Source organism: Rhea americana, unplaced genomic scaffold, assembly GCF_003343005.1.
Source record: "Rhea americana isolate MKP2758 unplaced genomic scaffold, rheAme1 scaffold_32, whole genome shotgun sequence".
Classification (NCBI taxonomy): domain Eukaryota; kingdom Metazoa; phylum Chordata; class Aves; order Rheiformes; family Rheidae; genus Rhea; species Rhea americana.
The window spans coordinates 5508481-5527861 of record NW_028186446.1 but is presented as its reverse complement, the minus strand read 5'-3'; the positions used below and the strand labels follow the sequence as shown (position 1 = coordinate 5527861).

At 36.8% G+C, this 19381-nt stretch overlaps 1 protein-coding gene across 5 annotated transcripts in view; it reads left to right on the top strand.

Annotated features, from left to right (window-relative positions):
• Window positions 1-780: 780 nt before the first annotated feature.
• The window catches only part of ICA1 (islet cell autoantigen 1), a 67729-nt gene continuing 49128 nt past the window's right edge, over window positions 781-19381 (top strand). For 3 of the 5 annotated variants that reach the window (XM_085310552.1, XM_085310551.1, XM_085310548.1), the window contains exons 1-6: window positions 781-890; window positions 7080-7118; window positions 9688-9859; window positions 11833-11905; window positions 13591-13714; window positions 16015-16213. In XM_085310552.1, the coding sequence (XP_085166678.1) occupies window positions 7102-7118; window positions 9688-9859; window positions 11833-11905; window positions 13591-13714; window positions 16015-16213 (585 nt within the window). In that variant the 5' untranslated portion in view covers window positions 781-890; window positions 7080-7101. The other 2 variants (XM_085310549.1, XM_085310550.1) reach the window with 2 other exon arrangements.

Genomic DNA, 19381 nt, shown 5'->3' with positions numbered 1-19381 from the left:
TACAGTGCATGATTCTGCCACATTTGTAGCTATAAGCTGGGGGACTTTTTTAAGATGCAGAGAACTTGGTGGGATTTGAGGATCTTCAGAAAACACTAACTGCCTTGAAAGGATAATTAACTGAGAGGATACTGCTAGCTGTCAGTGAAATCAGTGAAAGTGCTCATTTGTGTCTGTTTTCATGAACATGTTAACTTATGGCTTGTTGGAGTCTGCTCTGCTTTTCACTCTGTTCTCTTCTGTTATTTCTGGATGTAACCCAGAAGAATGCATTGTTTGGTCTACAGCCTTCATATGTAACCGTGGTAGGTCATCTCTGGATGTTAAACTTGGTCTGTAGATCAGCATTCATGATCTGTAGATAAGCTTTGAAAGGATTTCAGCTCATCCCTTGGTTCTAAGAAGTTGTAATTAAGTCAATAGTTTGTTTTAGAAACCGTTAAAAAGATTTCTGCTTGCAGTCTCTGGTTGCTTCCTGTTTTCTTCTACAGGATCTGTTGGCTGAGCAATTAGTCTTAAGTGCTATACAATCCATGCGCAACCAAGGGCAGATACCTGAATGAGACGATTTTTTGGTGTGTTTTTTTTGGTTTTATTTTGGTTCGTATTCCTATAACCTAGAAAAGCATTAAGATCTGAATTTTGCTTTACCACATCTGTCATATATACCAGAAAATAAAATATAATCTGAGTTATGTTAATATACAGCATTGTTTGTTATCAACTTGGCTATTGGAAACAAGACAATCATACTGACTTTTTCCTATGAATAATCTCTAGATACTAACTGGATAATGTTGTTCAGCTCTTGGGAAACCAGACAAGTTGTGCTGCAACAAACTATAACATAATAAGGCTAAAAAAGAGAAGCAAGCAAGTACAAATGGAAGGTAAGCACAGGGAATGCTAGACTTTGTCCCTCAGATCATCAAGACAGCATTTGTGATCATTTTCCTGTTTGCAGAGAACGTCAATGGTGTACTCGTATGGTGTTGGAGGGTATAAAGAATCAGAGGATTTTACACAATCATATGAAATAGAAATGCCGTTCTCTAATAAGGGTGTAATTCATCACATTTCCTTCCAGCAGCATGGWTACTGAAATACTCAATTGGTGATACAGTACTATAGAAGTATTTTGAAGTTCTGTGTGTGTTCCGGATATTTTGGCTACCCCATGGAAATAACTTGTGGATAAGTAGTCTACAGACCAGATAAATTGCAACAGATCAGAGGTGCCATAGCTGACTGTTAGCAGAGCCATCTTGTTCCAGCATGTTGTGTTAGCACATCTTGTTAGCTCTGGCAGAGCACTACCTGAATTCAGTTGTACTGTTTCTAACATCAGACTGAGTCTAGAAACAGTTCARCTGTATTTCGATGTCCAGGCCAATACCTGATCTGGCCAAATGCAGTCTTCCTTTCCGGTATCTGTATGCAGACAGGAAGGTTTRTGAAATATGATGCTAAAGTTTCTTGGTGACTTCACAGAAGGTCATCTAGGGATTTTCAGAATATCAGCAGGATTTATTGACACTGCTGAGTCTGAATGGAATTGGATGTTTTGGCATTGTCATCTTGTCCTCTAGGAATGCCAGCATCAATTTGATACTGAAACTGAGGGAGCAATCTGTGTCAGAACATGAGAAAGRATGTGAAGAATTACCAGAGCAATGTGCCAACTTCTCCAGAAAGCCTCAAGTCCACTACTTGATATGCAGCAATAAACATGGATCTCCATACAGTTGACTGAAGTCTAGTACTGCTTTCCCTACCATGCTCTGTAGGACCCATTAACTTCTATCTCACTTATGCAAAGTATCCCCTTTTGTTAGGCAAGATTAAGGTATCCTGTCACAGAGATCAGCTGTGATTTTCAGAGAAGGTGGACTCTAGTTAGTGTCATGTGCATCCATTATAGTCARGCTTGGCAAAGCACAGCTGCAGTTATTTCTGTTCAGGACATTCATCTGTCATTCTTCGAAAGCATAACAGAGTTCAAAAGCTAAAGTAGTCAAAGGTTGCATGCTTACTCTTTGGCCTCTTTCTGCAGCCTCCAAGCCTGCATTTCATGACTGTAGGGATTCTTTATGTCATATGGTTATGAAGTGTTCCTTATAATTCCTTATTACTTGCCTGGACTGTTTCCAATCCCTGTTTTTTAGCATCTCTCATTTGTAGCTGGAATTCTGTGACTTTGGCATTTCTTTGAAAAAACTCACTGCTCTCAGCTATCCCAGCTGTTTTTAATAATTTCCTTTGTCACAACTGAACCAATATCTTAATGCTGTCTGGTTTCTGGACTTGGACTAGACAGTAGTAATACATGAAATTAGGAATTATTAAAAATGTGGATGAATTCCTGCCTCATCACAAACTTTAAAATGACTGCAAAGACAGTTTTTCTTAGGTATACGTGTAGCAACATCTGAAGAATGAAAGCTCTCATAATATTAAAAGATGTTTTCAGGTACGAATGAAAATCGGCAACATGACTAAAAGCTGAATAAATTTTAGGTAACATTTGGAAAGAAAATGTTCTGTACTCTTTTGTATAATCACAGTGTTCATGGTGCAATATGTTATACTGCTGTCCATTTATACCATTGTTGTGGAAAGTTTTCTGCAGCAGAACAGCAGTGTCAGCAAACTTGCTTCTTTCCAATATCATCATCTTTGTGGTACAAATGCTCAGAGTCATGTAGGTTGAAAGGGACCACTGAAGGCCACTTATCTAACCTCCTGCTCAAAGCAGGTCTARTTAGAGCAAACTGCTCAGGACTGTATCCAGCTGAGTCTTGAGTAACTCAGGACAAAGATTCCACAGCCTTACTGGGCAGTTTGTTCCAGTGTTTGACCATCCTCATGGTAATTTTTTTTTCCGTATTTTAAGTTAGAATTCCATGTGTTCCAGCTTGTGTCCATGGCCTCGTGTCCATCCAGTGTGCTCCTCYGAGAACAGTTTGACCCCATTTTCTCTACATCCCCTCATTAGATAGTTGTAGACAGCAATAAGACATGGATCTATTAGTCTGATTTTCTTACAAACACAGTTCACTCAGCCTCTCTTTATATGTTTTGTTCTCCAGACGCTGACTGCTGAACCCACCCTAATATGCCAGTGTTTTGCTTGTACAGGGAGCCTACTGGACAGTACTCCAGATGTGGTCCTGCAAGTGCCTGTAAAGATACTATGGGAAACTCTTACAAAGGCCTTGCTAAAGTCAAGGCATGCAACATCAGCTACTCTCCCCTCATCCACCAGAGCCAGTCATCTCACTGTAGAAGTTAATCAGGTTAGTTAGTTCATGGTAAATCCCTTGGTAAGTTCATGCTGCCTGGTCCCAGTCAACGTCTTGTCTTTCATGGGGATGGAAGTGGCTTCTAGGAGGATTTTCCCTGTGATACATCCAGGAACTGAGACAAACCTGATAGGCCTGTAGTTCCCCAATCCTCTTTGTTGCCCTTTTGAAAATGGGTATCATACTTGCCTTTTTCCAGTCGTCAGGAACCCTCCCTAGTTGCCATGACATATCAAAGGTATGCCCAGATGGCTTAAGTCCTTCCTAACTTAATCTTTCTTTACGTAATATAATGCTACATGCCTGCAGACCAGGCATGGCAGAAGACTCAGACAGCTGGAAGGCCAGAGGGTAGACCTTGCAGTGAAAAAAAAGGCAAAAGTGTACCTCTACCTTTTTCCATGTTCTCTGTCACACAGTGAGCCTGTTTCCTTAGCCTTCCTTTTGTTGCCTTTTGCATTCAGGCTGGTCAACTCCAGTGCAGCTTTAGCTTTCCTAACTCCATCCCTGCCTGCTTAGACACTGCTTCTATATCCCTCCTGAGTAGCCTGTCCCTACTGCCGTCTTCTGTGTACATCCATTTTGCCTGAGGGTTTACTCACAGATTCATCCATCCTGTCCTTCTGCTGGTAGTGCTCAAACTTCTGCACGTTGAAATGGGCTATTCATGTGTTCTGAAGAGGTTGTTCTTAAGATCAGCCAGCTGTCCTGAGCACCTTCTGAAAACCTCATTAGGGATATGATGTATTTAGTGAAATAATGTGTTCTTTAGAAAGAAAATCCTAACATTAAACCTAAAARTTGACACATTCGCAACTGAACTCAAATATGAACGTTAGAATTCCTGTAACACACATCATCTACATCCATTGCAAGTAAATGTTTCTATAGTACATTTTCCTCTACCTGTTTCTCACTTTGATATCTACATTAATACATTGTTTCCATTTCAGTAGAGTTTAACCGTAATGCTTAAACATGAAATATAAATTAGTGTGTAGTACTGCAAATATTACATAAGTGCCTTGAAGCAGGTACTATGTGACTGGAATTGACTTAGGGTACCACTGATCTCAATGAGACCCAAATCTGAACACAAATTTGTGGCCTAAGTTAAGACCAAAAAGAATAGAATGATTTTAGTGGAAATGTGGACTTTCCAGAGTGTTCTCAATCACTGAGAAATGTGAAACTCAGTCAGGGACTTCTCTGTCATAATTGGTTTCTTTATGGAAGTTCCAGTTCCTTGAACAGCATCTGAAATGAATGGGATCCTGGGAATTATTTTGATGGAAGTTATAGATGAAATAACACAAGATCTGTTAAGAGTCATCTGATTCTTTTCAAGCTGTTTACTCACTCCCAGTCCTTACCAACCTGTCTTTGTAGACCCTCAATTCTTAGTAGGAACCAAAAGCTAGGTCTGTATTGCCAAATAAAACTGGGCTGGGGATTGAGCTTGAGAACTGGACTGCTTTTGTTCATGCACTTTAATTGCYGCAAGCTCACTGACATGGGTTTTGTGTATAACACCGGGAGCTCTCTGGGATCTGTCTCTCTCCTGGCATGTTTTGGGTGATACCAAATGCCAGAAACAGCTTGCGGTAGACAATATAGGCAGGAGTCCACCTTGCTTTCCTTCTACCCTGTTCAGCCATCCCAGCAGGCCTTGCAGCSTCAAACACTCCACAAGCCTTCACGTCCCACAGCAGGGCAAGGAATAYGCATCCTCGTTTTCATACTGTGAAAACACTGTTCTAATGGCTGTGATACAGTCCTCACAGGTACTTCGAACTGAAAAAAAAAACACAAAGAACATCTTATGGGTATAGGAGTACTATGTTGGACTTAGAGCTGAGTATAGCCAAGAAGATCCCGCAGCCAAATAAAAGGTTAGATGTTTGGGAAGAAAACAATGTGAGCTATTGCAAAATAAGAACGCTGCTTCACCATGACCCTGACATTTTTATTTATTTATTTAGGAGAGACTGGTTTGCAGGAGAGTCAGGTGAACATGTACAGTATGCAAGGGCAGTGCCTTAGGTACCTGTTCCCTGGTTTGGTGATTACACTTTGTTCATGTAAATATGCATGCTATTTTATCCAGATAGGCTGTTATTTGCTTCCTGTGAAACCTTAGTGCGCTGCTGAATAATTGAGTCATAGCTGTGTATACAGGCCAAATCCTGTGTTCTTATCTTTCACACACACCCACAGTTGAATTAAGGAGGACCAGTGAAGCCGAGCGTGGAAGCATTAGAAAATTTTAGAGTCAAGGTTGCCTCTGCCTTATGGCTCTAGAAACTACAGCAAAGCAATGACTGATGCTGTACGTGGTATAACACCCTTGCGTCAGACGCAGAATGGATAGCAATTGTAAGCAGTTCTTCCTCTTTGTTCAGTATGTGGCTGTTGGCTTTATATTTAAACTCTGCTCTAGAGACAGTTACCAAATTCCTCATGGTCTGTCATGCAATGCTTATCAGAGCACAAAAATTTCATGAATTAAAATTTTTCTGAAGTGCTCAGCTCATCTTCCAGCGTTGAGTTGCATCTCATGCAACTTGGCCGGGAAATTTCACAGGTACTGATAGCAAAGAGCTTAGAATCAGAAATCTGGCATTTGGCTCCAGCCTCCAAGCATATGCACTTCATGGCTGGGGATTCTGTTTGGAAGTGCTCAGGTTTAATTCCCATGTCCCAGTTTCTCCATAATATGTCCCAGTCCTTTTGTCTGATATTGGCCCTGCTCTCCTGAAGCACTTCCTTTGACACCTTTCCAAGGCTGTGTCTCCCCACTGCAGCCCCCTTTCATTCTGCCTCAGACTAATGCTAAAGTTTACTTCTGGCACCATTAGTTTCCTAGCTGCTTGTTCAATCCGTGGTTTCTCAATGAGCTTTCTATGTTAGCGTAGCCTGTTACATATGTTCYTTCTGTTCCTGGTCTTACCAAAGGCCATGTCGTAGGAGCGCTATCTGACCAGCCTCCTTTTCTCTCTCTCCTGTGGTCATATTGGAGTGCCTCTGTTTGCCTCCTAGCTGTATGCTAGAGAATGGGGTCATCTCTAAAGGCAGCAAAAGAGAAGCCACGTGTTCATATTTTATAAGGAGAGTCTGGCTTCGTTTATTAACTTGGCCCAGGAAGGAGTGTGCTCAGTTGCCTGTGGAAAAGTGGTGTGCTTGCCATCTGGTCAGCACTAAGTATAGTGAGAGGCTTGAGTACCCAAATTGGAGATACGAGCTTATAAAGCTTACAAGTTCAAAGGCCTGTAAATCATAATCCATCCTTATGGATTCTGATGTTCCTCTTAGAAAAATCACCTGGTGGTTAAATTTCCTATTTGAGCCCAAACCATGAGGTAGCTAGTGTTTTTCAAAAATGAATCAGTGGGACATTTCATTTTCTTTGTGGTTGAGCTATGTTGTGACTAAAATTTTGGGAAAAGATCAACTGAGAGAGACACCTAGCACTGAAAATTTTGCCTTGCCTAGTCAAAAGCTACTGAATTTATACCAATTAAAAATGTGTTTTTACTTTAAATGCTTTGAGCCAGTACAAAAATAGGCATCACTTAAATGTGTTTGTCATGGGTTTAAATGAAAATTCTGTCTTATGTGAGGAGCATATTTGGTCCTCAAGATGATAACTTTTGCTGTAATGTGGTATGGAACAACATAGTAATTTTTTATGTGATGAGAGGGGTATTTTAGTACCTAACTTCAGAATTGTATTTTAAAAGTGCTTGTTTTAACTGATACATTTTTATTTTATTTAAGTGCCTGAAGAAAATAAACAAACATGGATGGTCGTAAGTAGTAAGTACCTTGATCATTTTTATTATTCTAAAGAGCTAATAGTGCATGCACATGTTTGTTTATCACTGCCCAGGTCTATCATGCATTATGTTCTGGCATCTAGTGATTTTATGAAGTCACTGGTAGACATGCTGTTTAAAAAGAATAAAAATAAAAAATGAAAAACTGCCAACTTATCATCAAAGAATGGAAAAACAAGTGAATTGCCTTAGTTGGAAAAATAGCATATGTTATCAATTTCGTGCTTAATAGAAAGGATTATATGAACTCTCCCTTGCTTAAAAGGATTTATCCATGGTCTTCAACTTTAGAACAAAGCAGATTCTTCTTTCAGTTATGCTTTTTTATATTTTTGATTGTTTAACAATATACACACACACACACATGTATGACTGCTTGACAAAACACTTATTTTAAAAGGTATTGACTAGTGTCTACCAGTAAAAATTGTTCATGGAATATTTTAGCAATATAATGATAAATCATTCATCATCTTGAGCATAAGCAGGAGCCAGGGATTTTCCCAAATGAAGTTAGAAGTTGAATTTGTCTATTATGATAAAGGATTATATTCCTCTTATTTCTACAATTGGTTTATCAGTTTCTAATTTAAGAATTGCTGTTAACCTTAGGATTGTTTTTGTGACTTCATAGTAATAACTTATTTTTATTCCTTTCACTATGCTCCCAGAAATTCTAGTCACCTCCAGTGAGGTAGATTTTAAGGCTGGTTGACAGCAAATGAATTAAGGTGTTTTCTTCATTTGATCACTGAACTGAGATAAGTTATTTGCACAGCTGTAGCACAAGTTAAAAAGCACACAACTAGCTAAAAAGCTAGAGTCTTGACACTACCTTGTGATCTGTTTCATTTTGAATTGTTTTTAGAGTAATGCTATTTTTATTGGAGTTAAGCACTGATATATTCTGTTTTCTCATAAAGCAGATGAATCTAGCAGGGATGTAAATCTTGTTATTGTTGGAAGTTATAGATTCTGTCTTTTTAAATATGCAACAGATACTGGTTCACTGTCGTTTCCCCTGAGTTGATATACTGTCCGTTGTCRGACAATGTGTAATGATTTGTGCAGAATTACACATTAAATGAGATGCACTGTGCACGCTAGGTATTTTGTGTTGTAGCACAAACAAAAGCACCTTTATTTTAGTATTAATGAAGTTTGTAAAGTAAATTCTGTAATAATAGCTCTTAACATAAACTGAGTGCATATCTTTGCTTTTAAAGCTTGAGGAGAAGCCAAGAAGTGCTTTATATGATATATAYGTTTTAAATTGTTTGTCCTTACTTGTTTCCAGTTTAATTTCTTATAATTTCTTTGGTGACTAAACCACTGCATCCTATCTTACAAATTAAAAATAACAAACACAAATAACAGATTGCTGTCAAACACGTTTTCTGTGAGGTTAGACTATCATTTGTAGCTATGTAGAGCAGAGGTGGGTGTGCCTATGGCTTGTTGTTTCAGAGTGGCCATAGCATTTCCTGACTTAATGTTATTTGCCATGTCTAAGGACTTCTCAGGGGAAGCATTTCTGAGCCCTGTTGTGTGAACTGATCCAGTCAGCAGTATCTCACTAAGGCACCCCAGTTTGTCACCTCATCGATAGTTTTTTTTTTGTTTTTAATAAACTCAACCTCTTTAATTTTTCCTAGAATATCTATTACAGTAAGTTTCAGCAAGCTTTTACTTTTAAAACATCTGCAAACTCACTGCAGAATTTTATGTATGCACGTAGAGAAAAGGGCATCTACTTTTACAGAAATTAGTAATGGAATAACTCTTCCTAAAAGAGATCAATATTACATTGTAAAGCTGTATTTCCTAAGCTTCATATGGTTTAGATGCTGTGAAATACGCAGATTCTGTTTATATTACACTATTAGATTTATTAGCGGGATGCCTGTCATCCCTCAATAGAAAGAGTTATTGAAATAAAAATCCCTTTTATGCACACGCAGTCGTCATTTAGTCCTTGCACGTCTACATAGTAAAAAAAAAGAAAGTAGGTTATCGATCTGTCTTGCACAAAGCATCTTCAAAAGAGAATGATAGTCCCCCTCTCCCCCAATTTTAAAAAAGGATAAGAAGCTGTCTAATTCCATTCATAAAAAGAACCTTGTGAAATCCTAATATTGATGAAATTGCATAAAAAGTGCACTGTCTAAGCAAGTCTACTAGTTCCTGTTAGTCTGCCCTCTTATTAGTTAGATCTATTTATTCTTACTATTTTTGATATATTTTAACTGCATAGGCTATAAATCATGCCATCATGTATTGAGAAGAATTATTTACAGTTTATTACTGTAACTAAAGACAAATGAAAAGCAGTTTATTTAATTTTCCAAAGTGAGACGGGAAATACTTGTGGAAATATACCACTAATTTTAATAGCTTTATTATTAATATGTTATGAGGAAATGTGTGTTAGAATACGTGTGTCTGCATGCAAATACTGCATTCTTGATGGAAGTGTGTTTCCTTACCTTGTTAGACTTACTTTTTTAAGCGTCCTGTTGAAGTGTTGTTTTTTTATATATATATTTTAGCAATTATTCAAGGGAATTTTATGATCAATATGCTCAAAGCCAAGAAAAATCTGTGGTCAATAAAATGCAACAGAAATATTGGAAAACCAAACAAACTCTTATAAAAGTCACAGGAAAAAAGGAAGATGAACATGTTGTGGCTTCAGATGCAGACCTGGATGCAAAACTTGAGGTTTGTAGCATCTACGTAATGCATATTCTTCAACTGCTAATCTTAAAAATGTTTTCATTTCTGTCAAGCATCTATGATGTGTGTATATATTTATATAATTTAGTAATATACATTATTACCATTCTTTTGTTGTTTTACTGTTAATCATAGAATCATATGCTTTCTCATTTGGGACAAAAATACTTATGGGGAATATACTGGCATTTTGTAATACAAAAAAATATGTACCTCAGACTTTATGTATTTTGAGCCTAAAATCTCTTGTATCCATTTTCAGGTTTGGGGGGTGATTTTTTTTTGGGGGGGGGGGAGGGAGAAGACGGGAGCAGTGAGGGGGGTAGTTACCATCTATTGTGCATCTATCGGTTTAAAAAATACTATTTTCTTAAAAACAAAATTGTAATCTATGATATATACAAATAACATTGTTTTATAAAATACCACTATGCAAAGAAAGATCAGGGTACGCAGTGTACTGTACTCTCCCAAGCTTGTGTGCTAGTTAGTAGTTTTCAGTGCATTGTCCAAAGGCAGATTCTGAAAATTTGTAAAAGAGTAACCGAAAAAAGAATTGTACTCTGTGAGAAATCCAGTCCTACTATATCCCCAACTGCACTGGAAAAAAATACAAGACTCTACAAATTGAAAAGCTTGAAAATCTTTTACCCAAAGTAAAAGATGGAAGATGGGCTTCCAAAGTATAATAACCAAGATAGTTTTATCAACATCATTTTGTTACATAAAGGTAAATGTTTTACCTTACTGTTTTTCTTGCAGTTCTAGAAGGTTGTTGACTTACTCTTTTCAGTTTTATACACATTTTAGCTGAAATCTAAGTAGCTGTTTAACAAAAAACAAAATCTTGTGGTTTAGCTATGATAGTGATAACTAGCAACAYGATGATTTCAGCTGTGTTGTCTTTATGATCAGAAGTCATGTAAGTCATGTGTGTTGATGTAAAACAAGTTGGAGGAATAGAAACAGTATTTTACAAGCATATCCTTGAGTTCCTACCATGCTGTTTGTATTGCAGATTCATCAGTAAGGATGCTTGTTAGCTCAGGTGGGATTGAAAAAAGGGAAATGTGTGTTTACCAGCTAGAAAAGGACAAACATTTTCATTGGACAACTTCTTCACAGCAAGTCATGCTCTCAGTTTAAAAGACAAGGCCCATGTAAATGTACAGGCAATCAATGTACAGATGCAAAGGATGACAGGTTCTGTGCAAGCAGTCCATTTTGCTTATATTTGTGTAGTGCGTGATGTAGTGGAGCTCAGATTTAAGTTACAGATGGGAAATTTTAGAGGAATTGCTATGAGCTACACCACCTGTGTCTCTGTCTGTCTCTAGAAACAATCTCCAAAGTTGGTCAAGACTGTTCACTTTTTTCTCTACTTCCTTTGAAAACAACTGCTTTATAAATTTGGTCAGAGAACTTCAGGGTAGAGTTGTGCCAGTGAAGAGTCCTGTTAAAATCAGTAACTTTCCATGTTGACATGCCTATTTGCAAATTTGTGACGCCCTACTTTGTGGCATTAAAAATCTAGTATACCTTCTGCCACTTAGCGTATTTCAGTGACATTCTTGATAAATATTTTGATAGCTTTTTGTTCTGGTGGGGGTTGCTTTGAAAGAATTTTTTAAATGTCTTCATACATACCAAAAATATCAGATAAAAAAAGAGAAAAAAGTAAATTGTTTAACTATCAGCTGTTCTGAATAAGTGTTTCTGTCTTTAGCTTTTGTAGATTTTGATTGTTCTGTCTGTAGTATCAGTGAACAATTTGATTGAGAGAAAAGCACAATTGATAAAGAAAAATACTTTTTTTTCAAGCTGTTCAAGAAGGAAGTAGTGGACCCTAATAATTTTTACAAAAAATTAAGACAAGCTCCTTCTTGTATTTTAATATTCAGTGTTTCTTGCATACGCTTACAGGGTTTCTTTGTGCCTATATTCTGTTTCAATTTTAGCTGTTCCATTCAATTCAGAGAACGTGTATGGAGTTGCTGAAAGCAATTGAACTATATCAAAAGAGGATTTGTTGTAAGTATAATCAATTACATTAGCTAAGAGGAGGTCTATAATATGGAATCATCTAACTAGTGAAAAAATAAAAGTGAAAATGGGGAACTGCTACTGTTCCATCCTAGTTAAAGATAATCATCATTGCAAATGGTTTTAAAGGCAAAGTTGCTTATATGCTTAAAGATCTCCTAGTTCTTCTTAAATTTTGTATTTGATATTATGCAGTGATAGGCAGAAAGAATTATGGAAAAAAGCTTGCTTTTTTAAGGGGCYTTTTTTTTCATACTTACTTGGTCTGTCTAAATTCACAAGTGCTTTGTCTTAGAAATTCTAAGGCCTGACTATGAAGAATACAGGGCTCATTACTAGTTTGGCAATTAAGTAATCCACACTATTACAGTGAATTTCATAAATGGCTGTAACAAGTGGGCAGTCATTAGTGAGAAATGGAAATCTAATATAGGAAGTTTCAACAGGTGGTTGTATTAAATGAACTCCAGAGATGGTCTTCAATCAGTACTTCTGAATTCTGTGCTGCTGTGGTTTCTGGCCTGGGAAAGAGAATGAGCTTTGCTAGAGACATCTTTTAATTTTATTTTCTTTTGTTGAATGTTATACATATTTTCTCTGTTCTTCTCCAGACAAGCAAGTCAGACATCATGCTTCAGAATGTTGTAGTAAAATTAAAATACAATATAGTCCTGTATATTGAGCACAGGAAGTGTTTCACACTAGTAGGTGAAATCTCTGATACAAAAATGTACAGTGAACATGTTCTACCAGAAGATGGTATGGATCTGCATTGGATTTGACTGTCAAAACTTAGAAAAATGACAAGAGTACTTCAAAAGATCTTTTGTAATAGAGACTATTCTCCCATTTGAAAGAGGGAAGAAATGGATACTCTAAGAGAYGGACAATTTAGAAGACTAATATATGAGGCCATAATGAAATACTTATGTGAAGATGCAAAATCTTGACGAGCCAGGGTTACAATTTGGAAGTAGCCAAATCTCAGTGTATAAACACTTGTATTTTTCATCCTGTTCTTGTTTAAAAAATACTTGGTAATAAGTGGAAATATTTCAGATATTTTAAGTAGAAATTCAAAACCARTGTTTGAAATGTGTAAATATTAGAATTGTATAATGAACCTGTAAAGTAATTTAAAAATAGTGTTTAACGTGAAGAATTAGATTCTTCATATAAAAAATTACTTATGTAGTAGAGCATGAAAAAAGGGAGAGGAAGAGAAATAAGCAAATGAATGAGCTTTAGGTAGCTTAACTCAGAATTAGCTTCAGTGAAAGTATGCTAACTTAGATCAGCTGAGGTTGTCCAGGTGCTACACAAATAATAATAATAAAAAAGACTAAAAATACTCTATTCAGGCCACCATTTGGCCCTTTATGTAATCAAACCAAGCTTATTTTTTTATTYAACAAAGAAACAGCATGTTTCTCCTATTGCCTTTGAGCACTGACGTAACTTTGTGGTTCTTTTTATGGTACAGCAAACCTATTGACAGATGTCTCAAGTGAATCTGATCCTCTGTTTCATAAATGCAGGAATTCCATGAAATTATTTATTTCTGCTGTGCTGCTTGGATTTGGAATTACTTATCTTATTTGGTGTTAGGCCAGTGTTAAACTGTTTGAGACCTATTAAATCACGTATTTGACCACTCATTTATTTTTCACTAGTTCTATCTCAGGAAGAAAATGAATTGGGAAAATTTCTTCGATCACAGGGTTCTCAGGATAAAACAAGAGCAGGAAAAATGATGCARGCCACAGGAAAGGCCCTCTGCTTTTCTTCTCAGCAAAGGTATCTACATCATCATTACTGTCTGATTTACAAAGTACAGGGGATAATGGTGGGTGATTCTCTGTTGCCATGTTTTGTGTTGCCATTCTCAGTGTATGAGGAATCAAATGATATAAAAAATTTTATTGGCCAAAACTACTGTGGTGTTAGCAATACTATCAGCTTGCTCTGTGCAGTTTTGCCTGATCCTGCTTTTAGTCACATGGCCCTGCTATGTTATGCCCTGTAGTTCCCCAGCCACGCTTGTGCAGCTCAGGAATTGAGGAGCTGCACAATTACTATCTGTGTGGCCACTCTAGCAGTGGGATTGTAAAGAAACTGGTGCCAGGTCCCTATTTTCCACTTGGTGACCTCCCTATGCAGAGAAATGCTAAAGCAGGCCTGCTGTAGGAGGTGTCCGGGTCCTCGGAGGCCAGGGAAACGGGTAAGAGAAAGCCTTCTTCTAGACTATGGAGTATCATATCCCAAATGGACAGGGGAGAAGGAAGGAGTCTCAGTGCCATTTATTGCTTTACCGTACGCCATGAAGTCCCCCAGAAAAAGAGCCTAGATTCACACTGAGTTCAGGTGGATTTGATGGGAGCAACTCAGTAAAAGATAAGAAGTAAGGAATGGAGAGAGACACACATGCACATAAACTCTGCTTTTGCCCAGAGCCATTGAGATCTCACCGAACATGTGTTCGAAGAGTTTAAGAGTAATGGTACTTGATGGTATTATGTGTATTGTGATGCTTTTTTTTCCTAGTGTGGGTACTGTGCAAGTCTTACATTCTCTRTCATTCACAACGGAAATTTCTCTCATGAGAGATTATGAATCAAAGTCTGTGCTCTTGCAGAATTTTTTGGTGCTCTTGATTATTGCTTTGAAATGTTCCAGCTTTAGCTTAACAGTGAAGCTGTTTGGCTCAAAATAAAACATCACACACTGAGCAATGAGCATTTCATGTGTTTATCTTGGGCTAGAGTTTGGTCATTAGCACACCCGGTAACAGCCATGAGTGAGATCTTTGAAACACATGTAAGGCACCTTTGAGCAAAAGCCTTAACGATTTGCTTCTTAAAAAGCTTAACTGTTTATGGAAAGCTCACTGAAAGACATGTCAACATAAACTGAATTTTCCTTTGAATGACTGGCTAGGTGCTTGTAGAATATAGGGAAAAAAATGTGTATTACAGCCCCAAAAACACAATAAAAAGCTCACATTTAAATATCTTTTACTTGATGTATTTTTTTTTTCCAGGCATCTTTTGAAATACTCACATAAAAAGAAAACTAGTTATCTGGCTTTCCTCTCTCTTTTTTTTTTCCTTCTATCTTTTTGAGCCATCCTCATTTTAAACTCAGGACTGCCCTTATTTTTATTGTCTGCTGATAGGTAACTCAGTAGCTGGAGGTCAAGAAGACTTAATTTGCTGCCTAGCTGGAGCAGAAATTAGAAATTCTGTTACGCCTCGGAAGTCTTGAAGTAGCAAAAATTAGCTTTACACCAGTGTTGAGCTGACTGAAACCAGCCCAGTGAGGTGGCTGCTGGCTGTAAACAGGAAAGGAAAAGCAGCAGAAGGAAACAAGCAAAAACTGAAGTAATCCTTTCTAATTCTGAGAGCCCATTAGAAGCTGAAGTTATGCCATAGGGAAGACAACAGTGTCCCCTACTGCTTCTCCAAAGTGCAGTATCTGGAACAAACACTTTAGAAAATGCCTAAAACCTTCCAAAAGTCCAAAAGATAAATGTCTTTCAAAAGAAGTGTTCAGATTCTTTAAAAAAAAAGAGAGATAATTATCTATTTGAAGATGACTTCTAAATTTACATGCACATTCARAGATTAAAAGGCTAATGGAAGTACTTTTTTTGAGGCTTAACATGACAATCCTGATGCRTCTTTGGTGTGTATCCAGTAATAAATTCTTAGGTAAATTTTTAGAGTTGTTAAGTGAAATTTGCAAAAAAGGACTTTTAATAGCATACATATTAGCAACTTAGCTAACTACAACATAYGCACATAAGGTTCCTTTTTCACTAACATGAGGTAAGTGAAAGGAATAGTAAAAAATCACTACAAAAATATGACGGGTTTAATACACAGGGTGCATGCAAAATTAACATTCATATGGCCCCAAAGAAGTTGCAGGACTGACTGAAAATATAGTAGCAATTCAGTGAATTCTTTTGGCTGTGTGTGCTACTGTTTTTGCTTGCTAGCACAGTGGCAGTAGTTATATTATTTGTCTGCCTTTGTGGATATATTTTTTTTAAATTGTTCTTCTTTTTCATTTTATTCCTTCATGCCTTCCCCTAGATTGGCACTGCGTATTCCTTTGAGTAGATTATATCAGGAAGTGGAGACTTTCAGATATAGGGCCATCTCGGACACATGGCTGACAGTAAATCGAATGGAACAATATCGGACTGAATACAGAGGAGCACTACTTTGGATGAAAGATGTGTCTCAGGAGCTGGATCCAGATCTTTTTAAGCAGATGGAAAAGTTCAGGAAGGTATGGAGTTTGCTGTAGTTCGCTAGAAAGGATGCGTGATGAATGACAATGGAGTGTGATTTTGATTCTTCTGAGGAAGATGTAATTCAGCAGCACTAATAATACTATTTATCATAACTAATCTTTTCCATGTGACAGAAGTCCAGTTAGTCTGATATGGAATACAGGATCTCTCACAGAAGAGGGGGCTATAAGGAAAGATATGGTAGGAAAAAATAGCATTTTTCAGTAGTTGATTCAATTTAATTTACATTGTGATGATTTAAATAATACATATTTTTAAAGAAGATTATCTAATTTTAAATACTTTTCTGTGGTGGCTGAATGACTAATGGAAAAAGATATATCTGCTCTTAGCAGGGGAAGAGAAAATTGATTCGTAACTAAAAAGTCCACACAGAGTAACAGAAGTCTTCTGCCAAATCTCTAGATGGAGTGAAAGGCCTACACTTTTTAAATTGGCTGCTGTAGGGTTTTTGGGGGTAGCTGTGGAGTTGAAATTTGCTTTAACATCCTTGTGCTTTTCAGCATGACTCTTGGGCAACTAATAACACTGAAACTGTTAAGAAYGCGCTCTCTATAAATCATATTCATTCAGTGTAACTCAAGTTTGCTATACTTCTCCCCTCCCAAAGGGCTTGCAAAAATCACAAGTCATAGTAGTCTGCAGGTCTGCTACCAGCTGTGAGTATAGAAGTTGTTTGGACTGATCGTGTCCCAGTTGGTTCAGGAATCCAGAGGAGGCCTTTGCATTTGTTAGTACAGCACTATAGCTGTAATATATAAGACTGTAATGTTCATAGCTCCTGTTTATAAATATTGACTAATATGAGGAATTAGGATAGTAGATATAATATGATGTGGCTTGTGCTTTGAGTAAGTGCAGTAAGAATTTTTACAGAAGCTGTGTGATAACCTAAAGCAGAAACCTAATAACCAGAGGTTGTGTTAAAGTGTGTGTGTGCATATGCGTGTGTGTGTGTGGCCTTAATACAGATAATGTACAAAAGGGAACTCCATTTCATTGGTGGCCTAAGCAGTCTTCTTTCTGTGACTGAAAGTATTTGGAGRTGAAAGATATTTAAACTGTGATTTTAAAAACTTGAATAAAACTTTTGAAAACTTGAATAAACCAGCCTAATCGGGAAGAACTGGCATTTATCTAGACTATACCATCATTTGTAAACTGAAACTGTGACAATAGCAATTAAGAAAGGAGTGGGACAGATAAAACTCCAGCTAGTCATGTAATCTTTATATAATGCTTCAGTATAGAATATTCATATACATCTCGTGGCACCAGACTTGTATTTTATTATGCCTTGTGGGAAATGTTTATAGTGGCAAGTTCTTGCAGGTAAAATAATTGGTATGGTCTTGGCCTCAGCCGATAGGTTACTTGTAATGTTTGATTTATTAGAAAAACACTTAAAAAATGGAATGTTTGAATGAATAAAGCAGTAGTGGTAATGGTCTTAAACTGATTTATAGCTTTCTTGCAAAACAAATGCTATGGAAGATATAAATTATATAAATGGCAAAGTAATTAAAATAACGTATATTTTGTATGGTAAGCTGCTGTAGTTTTGAAAGTTAATTACAAAATTTCAGCTGTCTTAGGCTGCTATGCTTCAAGGTCAGCAAAAAGAAGACTTCAAAAACTCTCACGATATTTGTAGCAGTATTTAGGAGAATTTACACTTCTTTATCATGTAAACATTTTGGAATATTTCTAATCTGAAGTGAGTTATGTTTTGAGGTAAAGAAGCAATGAATGAGTTAGATGCAAGCAGACTGTAAAATTGTGGAGCATTGCCTCAAATAGCTTTAAAAAAAGCAGCAGAAGGAGAAGGTCTTTGAACCTTTTCTTTCCCTTGACTTATTGTCAACCAAAAACCTTTTAGATCCGTATCCCATCTGTATAACAAGTATGTCAAACTATCTGAAGATGTTAACAATTGCAGAAAATGAATTCTTTCTTTGTCATTTTGGAAAAACTTTTCAAAAATAAAATCCTAAAGCATAACATATTTGGATAGAAGTTGCCAAACAAGACACAGTACTAGTTATTAGTCTTTTATGAATGTGATAGACAAACATAACCAGTGGTGGATGCTGCATTTCTAAATAATTAAAAGAGATGAGGATTTTTTGTTGTTGTTTTTGTCTTTTTGTTCTATTCTTGCTTGCAGATCTTAATTGTGCCATAGTGTGGCAGTGTTATGCTAGATTTTCAAGGCTAATTTTGTATCTAACAATTTAAAGAGTCGTGCTAGTTTTGTTTTGAGCAAACTATCATAATTAGATGTTGAGTTTTTGCTTCTAAAACATGCCATTACCAAAGAAGAAGTGTTTAATCTGGAGCTGCATATCTGGTTGTACACCAGCAAGTATTTAATGAAGCTAAAAGAAAATCCTGACAGAGTACTTGGGGGAAAATTGTTCTCTTCAGACTTCCAGTTGTAAAAATCTTAAGTATTTACCTTACTTTACTAGACATCTTTTTAATTTACAAGTAAATAGTTCTGTTTTACTGATCTCTAATGCAATTTGTGCATTAACGGTATTTATATCACTTGGTTATAGGAATGTTTTTCAAGTAGGTAGCCTTTTATAATCCTAAATATATCATTATGTATACAGATACAGAACTTGCTTTTAGAGACCAAAGTTAAATCARTCCAGATGGGTTTTTCATACCTTCCCTCAAAGTAGCTCAGGCTAAAAGATCAATAGTTCAGTCAGTATTTTCAGAGCTGATAAAATCTGAGTTAAAACATAAGCATTTTTGTAGTTCTCTTTCAAAACAATGAGGTACTTGAGACAAGTTTCTACTGCTGCTTCAAGACATCAATGTAAAAGTGTTAGATCTAACAATATTGCCACTTTTAAAGTGGTACAGTGTTTTTCAGCAATAATCTGCAAAACAACCTTTTTACATTTTTTTTGAAGATATACGTAGGATTGTAGTTACTTGAGTCAAACGAAAGAAACAAGTAAAGTATTTGCTTTTCCACATACAGTTCCGTAATTGCTATTTCCCCCCTCCCCCTGTAAACAGATTATGTGGAGGCTTCAGTGTAGCTCTAGAGTAGTAGTCTTCTGTCCCAAGTTCAGAGTTTGAAGTGCTGCTTGAGAGAATCTAAACAGTGCCTTGGCAATGCTAGR